General features: G+C 40.9%; 1 protein-coding gene across 1 annotated transcript; it reads left to right on the top strand.

The window, feature by feature from the left end:
- The first annotated feature begins 2,226 nt into the window (after positions 1-2,226).
- en2a (engrailed homeobox 2a) lies at positions 2,227-5,920 on the top strand. The gene is made up of 2 exons (XM_034145954.1): positions 2,227-2,982; positions 5,538-5,920. The coding sequence occupies exons 1-2, from the start codon at positions 2,493-2,495 to the stop codon at positions 5,918-5,920; spliced, it is 873 nt and encodes a 290-aa protein (XP_034001845.1). The 5' UTR covers positions 2,227-2,492.
- Positions 5,921-11,569: the final 5,649 nt, after the last annotated feature.

The raw sequence follows: 11,569 nt of genomic DNA, 5'->3' as shown, positions 1-11,569 counted from the left end.
AATTAAAAAAGGCTCACCACAAAATAACATTTTAAGGAGTTGTAGTTACTCCCACTCCCGAAAAAACGACAACGCACACTTGTAGACTTGTCCTAATAAAAAGAAAGTATCTGGATGTCTTTCGAACTGAAATGAAAACAGTTTTTAGCAGCAGCACACGAAAAGCACCTTGTAAGTTATGGCAAAAGCTGGAAAAACACTGAAAAATGTTATAAAAAATACTGTTGTTTCCATTTAAGAAATGTAAGATAATCACAAATACATTTTTACTATAATCTTGGAAATGTAAGTTACTCCCACACCAACAAAAACACAATAATGCACGCTTGTGATAGTAAAGAGAAAGCAGATGCATGACTTTCTAACTGAATTGTTCCTCAGTCTCAGTCCTTCTGCTCCACAACTATTTACTAAGAAAGCATCTGCATGACTGTCTCACTGAAATTAAAACAGCTTTGAGCAGCAGTACATGAAAAGTAGTTCATATGTTATTGCAAAAGGTGAAAAAATTGCAAAATCATATAAAAAAACACAAATGCTTCAACATTTTAAGAAATGAAGGCTGCTCCCACTTCCAAAAAAACAACAACAGTGCACACTTGAGATAAAGAGAAAGCAAATGCATGACTTTCTCACTGAAATGAAAACAGTGTTGAGCAGCAGTATGAGAACGTGTTCATATGTTATTGCAAATGTGAATAAAACTGCAAAATCAATCAAAAATAAAGCTGCTCTCACTCCAAACAAACCTACAATGCACGTTCTAGTCTTTAGATGAGATGAGACTGTCTCACTTAAAATGTACTTAAATTAAAACAGTTTTGGGCAGCAGCACATGAAAAGTAGTTCATATGTTATTGCAAAAGGTGAAAAAAAACTGCTAAATCATAAAAAATAAATAAAAAAAAAGCTTCCCCCACTTCCTAAAAAACTAAGTTAAACAACAACAATGCACACTGCGTGACTTTCTAACAGATTTCTTCCTCACTCAGTCTCTGGTCCTCCTCGGTGCCCTCTTGGCTCTTTACGCCCGGGATCAGTCTCGGAGACCCGGCTTCTGGATCCTCTAAAGGCCGGGAGGGGGGGGGAGCGTCCCGGGAGGAGGAGAGCTAACTTAACATCGGTCAGCAAAGTTACCCAAAGTTTTGTCTTTGGCGCGACTCAGTGTCCCGAAACAATTTGTTTGCATCACTGATTTCTGTTAAAGGGATAAGGACCCTGTCCGCGCGCAGCGTCACGAGAGGCCAACATGAGAACATCAAAAACACACATGGACATTTAGCTTGGCACAGTTTCTGTTTTCAGGCATTTTCGAGCCAATTGTGAGACACATCCTTCAAATACAGTGGTTATAATTACCATTGTTGTGTAATTGCATTGGATTTCAAATAGATGCATGCTTTAAAGGGTCCACAATGACTCCAAATGTGAGCCTAGTGCACTGTTTTCCGGCTTTAACCTTGGCCCACAAGTCCTATTGACCTCAGAGGTGTTATAATAACCTGTAAAGCAGACAAAGCCTGTTGAAAATATGATTTTTTCAATATATTTTCAGATATTGTAAATGAAAAAGCTTTTAATGTCCTAAATCTCCAAATTCGTCCACATTGAGCTCTGGGATTTTATCATCACGTTAGTTTTAAAATCTGATTTTTGGGTTTAAATTGATTTAAAATGGAAGTTTGGTGATCTTAAAGTGCTTACAATGACATGTATGTACACCTGAGATATGTTTTAATGTAGTACAAATGTACTATTCTTGGTTGTATTGGGAATTCCTCCCTGCCCTGCAAGCAAAGGAGCCCCGGGGGTCTCAGTTTGACAGACGGTGCTTCCATTGTTTTAAAACATCAAACAATGTGATGTGCATCATGTTTTGCGTTGCAGACTCAAATAAAGAAAAAATAGAATGCCGCTTCTTACGCACAGAGTAATTATTGGGAGTGTGTGTGAGCATGCACTGGATTTAAATGAGGCTTCTTCCCCTTTACTGGGGCGAGGATGGGCGTTTGTGGACTGCTCCGGAGTCTGCGTCACGTGGCCTAGTTTCTGCCATCCTATTGGTCCAAGGCACGTGTCTGGGAGGACGGTGGGAAAACGTCACTCGAGGGGCTCGTATTGAAAATAAGAACAAAACTCCAGAGTGAGAGTATTAGAGCATCAGTTTAGGAGCCTCTTTATTTACCCTTAGTTTAGTTTAGGTGTAGCGGAGCGCACAGAAATTGGATAAATTGGACGGTGCGCAAATGGCACATTTAGCTCAGCTGTAACCCGAGGTTGAGGGAATATATGTCAAAAAAGTATGCTTTTCTCAGAGGACACTATTGCAAGACTTTGCATGGTGTCCGAGGCGCTCACTAGCATTTGAGTTTTATTTTTTTTAGCGTGCAAAAAATCCTGCAATTTAATTTCTCCCCAGAAGTTCTTTTTTGCACATTTTAAATTGCAGAGGCGACAAAGGGGTTAAAGCGCGTAAAGGAAAGTGAATCAGTATGGAAGAAAATGATCAGGGCAACAGAGACGTGGTGGTGGAGGAGTCGGCGGATGAATCCAACAGAGATGAGTCCAACAGAGCCATCCTCCCCATGCTCCATCAGCCCGGGAACCCGCAGATCCCGCACCGGGTCACCAATTTCTTCATCGATAACATCCTGCGCCCGGACTTCGGACGCAAAAAGGACGGTGGAGAGACCCGAGAATCAGAGAGCAGCCTGAACCTCCACAGCCCTGCTCAGACCGAGCCGGTGGGGGGGAACACGGTGCCGGCGGAGGGCACCTCCACTCCTCACACTGTCACCGGGACCAAGAAGCCCCCTATAGCCGAGGAGGAGCCCCTGAAAGCCCGCAGAGAGAAAGGAGACCAGTGCCTAAGCTCAGACTCAGACAGTTCCCAAGCCAGCTCGAACCCTTCCCAGTCCAGTAAACCCATGCTGTGGCCGGCCTGGGTTTACTGCACCCGGTACTCGGACAGGCCTTCTTCAGGTTGGTGCTTCACTTCGTTTTCACTCCGTACCGTATTCCCGGTAACCTGAAATACCCCGTAACACTGACCCCGGATGCCTTGACCGAGTTCTCCCGAGTGGAGCAGCGACGCGTGCAGAGAGAGCGGAGCAAAACTGAGAATATACTGAGCATAAAAGCACGTAGGATTTTTGTAGAAATATTATTTAAATGTAAAACGCAAATACATTTGGTACACGAAGAGTATGCGGTTGTAAAATGTGATTTTATAAATATAAATAAATATAAATCGGGATTTTCCGTGAGATGAGGCCTGTTTGAAACTAGAAAGGAATATTATGTATTTTAAAAGTAACTTATATTTAAACTACTCGCAAAAGTAATTTTAAATACATTTAAAAAAATAGCTGTTTGGCATTTACGCACAGATGTATTTTCTTTAAATGTTACAAGTTGTTGTTTATTTCCTCGGGTTTGAATATGATGAAACCGGGGTCGTACAAATACTAAAAAAATAGCTCGATGCATGCTGAAAGTCTCCCAGAGAAACTGCAATTTTGCAAAAAATTATATTCTTGTTTTAGCACTTTGGCTCTTTGCTGAAAGTTGAGTTTGGGGTGAATTAAAAATGCATGTATCCACAATGGACGCTCCCACAGCTTGTGTGTGTATACTGTCCCGAAGTGTCTCCTGGTATTATTCCCTGTGTTTGTTTATAAGAAAACATAGGGTACAAGTTGTCAGCCTGCAGCAAACTTAATATCAGGAGTGTTTTCTGGAGCGTCCATATGAAAAGTGGAGTACAACTTGTTCTCATGCATTATGTAACGCTGTATGGAGTAGCGTAGAGGACTACTACGAGTTGTAGAGCTGCTCAGCTTGTATATGGGCTGCGTGGAAAACACACACACACACCACACACACACAGAAGCTGATTCATCAGGTTCGGCGTGTTGTATAGCTTCATGTATGTTTTCCTCGCTGATTGGAGGAGGGAACCAAACACGAAGGCCTCTATAAGCAGAATGAAAATGATCGTAATGTGTTGCTGCTCTAAATTCTCTTCACGTTTCCTCCATTGAGGAGCTTTTCAAGTGGCCCACAAAAACAAAAATGCAAAGCAGCTGCAGCGAACTGTATCCTGTGCGCTGTTGCTGCGTAAAAGTGATGTTTCTCCTACTGTCGTCCTATTGGTTCATAATTCCTTATTACTACAGACAGTGTATATGTGTGTGTGTGTGTGTGTGTGTGTGTGTGTGTGTGTGTGTGTGTGTGTGTGTGTGTGTGTGTGTGTGTGTGTACATAGCCTATATGTGTGTGTAAGCGAGGAAGAAGGATAGGAACAGGGAGGGGTGGGGAGGTTTTGGTTCCTGGGTGTTGGTGGTGTCAACAATTTTACAATCGTATTAAAGTGTGCCAAAAAAAGGCTTTTGGGAATCAATTAAACTTATTCTGTGAATTGTTTAAAACAAAATCACGTAAGCCCCGAATGACTTGAGGGTGCATTAACATTGGTTTAATTAGTTATTTCTCTATTTTGGATCGTTAAATACGTTTTAAAATTTGTTTTTTCCTTCGAATATAGACTTTACGCACCTGTTTTGCACATATGCACACTACCATTGGTTTACTTAGTTATTTCTCTATTTTGGATCGTTAAATACGTTTTAAAATCTATGTTGTCCTCTAAAACAAACTTAAAGCACCTGTTTTGGATACATACATATTTATCTATTTTGGAAAGTCACATTTTCTTCTAAATATACATTACGCACCAGTTTAAGATGAATATGCGTAATAATGATTCATGCATGGACACTGGTTTACTTATATGGTAAATACGTTTTCAAATCTAATTTATCTTCTTAAGTTGACCTTACGCACGTGTTCTGGATACATATTACCCTGGATGTATGGATTGGTTTACTTATTTCTCAATTTTGATAGTTTTAAAATTCAGTTAACTTCTAAAATACATTTTACGCACGAGTTTTGGACGCATTTGCATGTAAAGTAGTAATACGGCACTTAGACGTAGATTGAGTAGTTTACTGAGACAACTCATTTTAAAATTAATTTCTAAAGTTGTTATTGAGCCGTATGCATCATTACGTTTTGCCTTGTAATCATGACCATGTTTTGATGCTGACAAAACAATATCTGAGTGACCCCTCCCCACATTACAGTGCCAAAAAACACCAGTTTAAGATGCATATGCATGTCTCAGTTTAAATAGAGTATTTTAAGGAGCAAACTATATTTAAAATACATTTCTAAAATTGATATTAAACCGTATGCTTGGTCACGTTGTTGCCTTGTAATCCTTGCCATGTTTTGATGCTGACAAACCAATATCTGCGGGATCCCTCCCCACCTTACAGTGCCAAAAACCATCAATATGCAGTCTCTGTTTTAATACGATACTAGTTAGACGTTGATTGAGTATTTTATGGAGCAAACTATATTTCAAATTAATTTCTAAAGTAGTTTTTGAGCCGTTTGCATGATTACTTTACTGCCTTGTATGTTTTGATGCTGACTAACCACTATGTCTGTGCCCCCTCCCCACCTTACAGGGCCAAGATCTCGCAAACCAAAGAAGAAATCGACCACCACCACCACCACCACCACCGCCACCGCCCCCACCAGCAGCAGCAGCAGCAGCAGCAGCAGCAGCAAAGAGGACAAACGACCACGGACGGCCTTCACTGCAGAACAGCTGCAAAGACTAAAAACCGAGTTCCAGACGAACCGATATCTGACGGAGCAGCGGCGGCAGCACCTGGCGCAGGAGCTGGGCCTCAACGAGTCCCAAATCAAGATCTGGTTCCAGAACAAGAGGGCCAAAATCAAGAAGGCCAGCGGGGCTAAAAACTCTCTGGCCTTGCACCTGATGGCACAGGGACTTTACAATCACGCCACCGTCACGTCCAAGGACGAGAAATCCGACAGCGACTGATCAGAGGTCTGTTAGCCAGCCCATAAAGTCCTCTGGTGAACCCGGAAATGTTGAGAACCTCAACGTTTTATGTTAAAAATGTATAGAAGGGGTCCCCAGCACATAGAAACTGCCGGAAGCTAACCTGCATATGTTGGGCAATTTGCACAATTAGCATACGTTGTGTTAATTAGCATTAATTACGATTATAGCAGGGACAATAGTCAAAAAAAAAAGGCTTGGCCGATATGGACAGTTATGGAGTGATTTTTGGGGGTACTTGAGGATGCTTAGTCAATTTCTGACATAAATGGCAATATTGTTACTCTCTGTGGGCTGATTTTGATACATTTTGGGTCGATTTAGTCGACTGTTGATCATTTGGATTGGACAGATTTCCTATTTATTTCTAAATATATCAAATTCAGTCCACAGAGAGTACAAATATGGCCACTTTCTGGTTAAAACTGCAATTTTGGATCCTGAAAATGTCAGAAATTGATTCAATATCCTCAATAATCCCCCAAACCACTCAAAGTGTCCAAATCGGCGAAGCCATTTTCAAACTATTGTTTATACGCAACAATGCCATTCATTTTAATTAACGCAACGTAAACTAATTGTGCAAATTGCTCAACATATGCAGGTTAGCATCCGGCAGTGTCTATGTTCTTGGGACCCTTACTATACATTTCTATCATTAAACGTTGGGGTCTCAACATGTCGGGTTCCCTAAACTGGCAACAGGACCACAGAGCAGCCTCCTGACGAACAGACGCTATAGTAATCCTACGATAGATTTTTATAGAGATATCACAGCAAAACTACAGGAAATATTTAAAGAAACCAGTATACTGCTCACCCACTACAGATAAAACCGTCCCTACAGAATGTCAGTCTCTATAGCCTCCTGCAGGAATATTATAGTGGGGTTTCGTTATATGGGAGGGGTCTGTCAAGCCTACAATGCAATAATCTCATCGAATAAAGGGCCAGTGTAGAGAATACCAGCATAAATTGTTTAAAAAAAAAGAGATATTTCTGCAATATCACGTCTATAAAAGATGTTGTATAAAAGTCATTGTTTGTCCCCCCCCCCCCCCCCCAATATGAGGTGCTCACACCCTTCATTTTTTCTATAGGCCTCTCATGATTGTCATTTCTCCATGGAGCTAAAGCTGCGATGTGTCAGTGAAGTGAACAAACCGAAGTCCAAAGAACATTTGTGCTGCACCCAGGCTACTGTGAATTTAAATAAATGCTAACACCACTTTTTATTATTAATTAATATTATTATTATTATTATTCCCATAGTGCTTGTTGGTTTGTGTTTCAATGTGAAAACAGGGCAGAGAGAGGAGGGTGTTTTTAAATGTAATTGGGCAGACAATGAATTTTGATACGTTTTTTGATACGTGTCTAACGCCACTAAAATGCTAAGCTAGGCTAAGCTAGGCTACCCCCCTCCAATGCATCAGTGCAGCTGTTGTAGTTTAACCAGCAATATGAATCATTTTGTAGCTCGAAGGCTCACTCTGTAGCATAAAGACAATGATGACCCCCCCCCCCCCCCCCCCCCCCCCCCTTCTGTTCTAGAATAGCCTCTACAAATCCTTCTCTATATACAGTTTTATTACATTTATCATGAAAAAGGCAAATCCGTCACTGACTGTATTACAAATCGTTGTTGAAAGGACTTCATATGTGTATTTATATAGATTATATTGAGAAAAAAAATCTATCCAATGACCAGTGTTGCTTTAGAGTAGATATCTGAGGTGTTCACACTGCTTGTTTATCTTGCAATAACTTCCTTTTCTTTTTGTTTTGTGAATGAAAATAGTTTATGGGGCCTTTTTGCATGAAAGCTGCAATTTGTTGTACTTGGGGGGCAAAAATAACTGTGTTTATAAACTTTATCGACGGGAGTATGAAGTTTTAGACTGTATCCATACCAAATTGTGGACTTTTCTGCCTTTTTCAAAGTGTTTTTGTTGTGTATCTGCAAAAAGTGTGTGTGAATTAAAATCCACCAAACAGAGACACACTTTGCCTTAAAGTTCAAGTGTGAACTTTTTTTCTGAAACAGAAACTGTGCCGAATCAGAGAAGCAGTATTACTTCAAATGCAGACTATTCAATGCCTTTATGAAAACACTGCTGGTACGACATTATGAATTTACTCATCAGCGTATATCTATCTATATATGAACATGTTTAAATGAAATTACAACACAGAGTTGTAGAAGACAATGCTATTTTTTATTTTATGTTGAAGTATTCTTTGGTATAAGTGTACATAATTTGTATCATGTATTAATTGTGTAATTAACTGCCTCCTGAACACTGCAAAAGAAGAGTAAATAAAACCTTGAAGATTATACACAAACATGTTTCTGGCATCTTTTTGTAAAGAAAAACACAAAGTGTGACCTCAAATCAACGCTGAGCTTCTGCACGCATTCAAATCTGGAAAACAACATGCATTATTAGCTTAAATTAGGCAGATATATACAAAAATAGTTGCCTAGATGTCAAATACTCCCAAATATAATCACATATTATTCATTTGCATGGCATGACAATCCTCTCCCACTCATTCACTCATGGGCGGTTCTGCATCGCATTCACACAGGATCAAATTCATGGCTTCTGAGATTAAAACATTTGCAAAAAAGCATGCAAACATTATGCAAAAGGGGGGTGGTGGTTGGGGAGGTTGTGGTTGTTGGTGGTGAAGGTGGGGGGGGGGGGGGGGGCCTTGAACAATTCCCAGGCATGTTTCCACAACAATGCCTTATCTGCATTTCCATACTTGCACCGCTAGTCTTTGAACGCCACGTCTAACGGCCGTGCAGAGAGCAATGTTTCCACGACGGTCAGTCCTCCTCCTCCTCCTCTGAAAGCTTCTGTCACAGAACTGAGAGGAGAGAGGGGGAGAGTGAGGGGGGGAAGAGAGAGAGAGAGAGAGAGGGGGGGAGACCCACTGGAAAAAGAGCAATGAAGGTCAAAGCCTGTCATGGCTGCAGGTGGCTGGTTCCCCCCCCTCCCAGTACACACACTACTCTCGCTCACACACTCACATCTTACTATCACTCGGGTTTATTTTATTTTTCCTGGCACGCACACACACTTGATTCCTCACATGCTCACTCTCACACACACACACACACACACACACCCCTGTTGTTTCAGGTCCATCAAGAAGAAAAATATTCACTCTCAGAGAAACTCCCCGAAGTTCAGACAGGGACACGGGGGCATGGAGCTGCAGGAGCACGCTCTCTCTGCTTTAATACGGGAAAATAACGTGTCTCATTGCAAGAAAAAGTGAGTTTCAGATGCTTGGTGTTGCACATGTCAACATTTTACAATCGTATCTTCCTGTTTATTTATCGAAGTGTGCAACCAAATTGTTTGGGAATCAATAAAACCTGTAAGCCACTCATGAAGACAGAAGCATGCACGTCGGTTTAGAAACTTGTTTCTCTATTTTAGGTTTTAAAAATCCAAGTTTTCACTTAAAATGTACTTTATGCATCCGTTTTAGGTGCATACATTACCCTATAATGACACCACATGAATGGACATTGTATTACTCGTTTCTCCATCTGAAATACGTTTGAAAAAAATCCAGGTTTTCTCCTAAAATGTACTTTATGCACCTGTTTTAGATGCATGTGCACACACTACCCTAATCAGGACAGATGCATGGACATAGGTTCTCCATTTCAAATATAGTTCAATACTTTTAAATATCTACGTTTTCTCTTAAAATGTACTTTAAGCACCCGTTTTAGATGCATATGCACACACTACACTTGTTTTTTTTGACATATTGGTTTGGTAATCATGTTTGGTTGACTTATTTCTGTATTTGTACATTTTATAAATCTATGCTTACGCACGTTACGTTTTAGACACATATGCATGCTCTTTTCAAAATGTCAAGTAGGAATACGATACTGGTTGGACGTGGATTGAGTAGTATTAAGCCATAGTGGCCATGCTTATTGTGTGCCTTGTAATCATGACCATGTTTTGATGCTGACAAACCAATATGTGTGTGTGTCTGTGACCCCTCCCCACACCACACCACAAACATCTCACAAACCAAAGAAGAAAAACGAGCAGCAGCAGAGAGGACAAGCGACCACGGACGGCCTTCTCTGCAGAATCAATAGCCGAAGCTGCACGAGCACGCTCTCTTTGCTTTTATGTGAAAGTAATTAGCAAAAAAGTGACATCCAGGAGGTCAAATGTCCTCCAAAAAACAACATCACATGGAGTACAAATCACCAACAAGCTGGGGAATAATCACCTCTTGTGTAAGAACGTGCAGAAGTTGTACAAAATGCATGAAATTCTCAAGCTGCAAAGATGGAAGTGAGCGCAGGATACATCAGGAGAGTATCAATGTCTACCCCTAAAACACAAAAGGGTCCCCCCCCCCCCCCATCCTACTATGACCTCTCCCACCATCCTCCCACCCCCCCCACTGTGTCATTTACCCACTTTTCTAAAAATGCTTCCTACGGCCAGAGTGGAATCTGCTGCTCAGAGGTGCCCGGGCTTTGTGGCGGAAACATAATTAAAGTGGTGAAAGATGTAAAAGGTGAAGAATGGGGATGACATCAGGCCAATTTCACACTTGGCACTCGAGTGGCTAGGTCCAAGCCAGGACTCTTGCCTCGGAACGCAGATCAAAGCCCACTGTCACCGCACCACTGCTGCAAAAAAGAGAGCTAAAGGGACACCTAACTATGCTAATCCCCAGGACGAATATATTTTAATCTTGTTAGAATACAAGTTAATGCCGTGGCTCAGTGACTGAACTCTTCTTGGCAAGAAAGAGAGAATTACTTTTTACCTTTTCTACACATTCGGCACGGGGTAAACAGAGTCTGGACTAACTTTTCTTTACATATAGTGTGCAGGAGGCTAGGCAGGCAACAGTTTTCATTAAGGAGCGTCTGAAGCCCCCGCCAACTCACAAGGAAATGAGTATTTTGTGGACTTTCGGTGTCTCACATAGAGCCCTTCCTTCTCCAGAGCACCTTGGTAACCCTTGATCTCTCATGGATGACTGGGCAGACAATGGAGAGCGGATGCTTTCTGCAGAAGTCACACCCAGGCAACTCTCATTTCACACACCGGGTTTGAGCGACCCCTTGTAAAGAGATGCTTTTCAATAAAAGGTCCTTTTTGTTCACCAGGGCGGAAACTCAGGGAAAAACAAATCTCTCCCCGTTCCCTTTTTCCCATAGCCGCCATTTCTGTTTCTCTAGGCTTTAGAGGAGTTCAATTAAAACCAGGAGATATGAAATCTTACATTTAAGTTGGTTATAATGTTTCATTGATGAAGCACAAAGAGATTGTTCTTTTTTGGGGGGAACATTAATGAGACAACACTTTAAATCTGAATTAAAAGTTGATGTGTTTATAAAATATTACATTTCACACAATGACTGAATTGTTTTACTTGCACTTAAGTTATTGCTTTCTCTGCACTATGGATTTAGCTTGAATAAAATGATGTTTTTTGGTGTTAATTCTGGTTAAACAGACTAACACTAACTTTCATTATATTGATGTTATCTTTTGGGGAAATGGAAGCAGATACCAAACATTTATTTCAACCCATGAAACATCGACACATCGTTACATTTTT

This window comes from Trematomus bernacchii, unplaced genomic scaffold (assembly GCF_902827165.1).
Source record: "Trematomus bernacchii unplaced genomic scaffold, fTreBer1.1, whole genome shotgun sequence".
NCBI classification, from domain to species: Eukaryota; Metazoa; Chordata; class Actinopteri; order Perciformes; family Nototheniidae; genus Trematomus; species Trematomus bernacchii.
The sequence above is the reverse complement of the archived record's forward strand: the minus strand, read 5'-3'. Positions and strand labels throughout refer to the sequence as shown.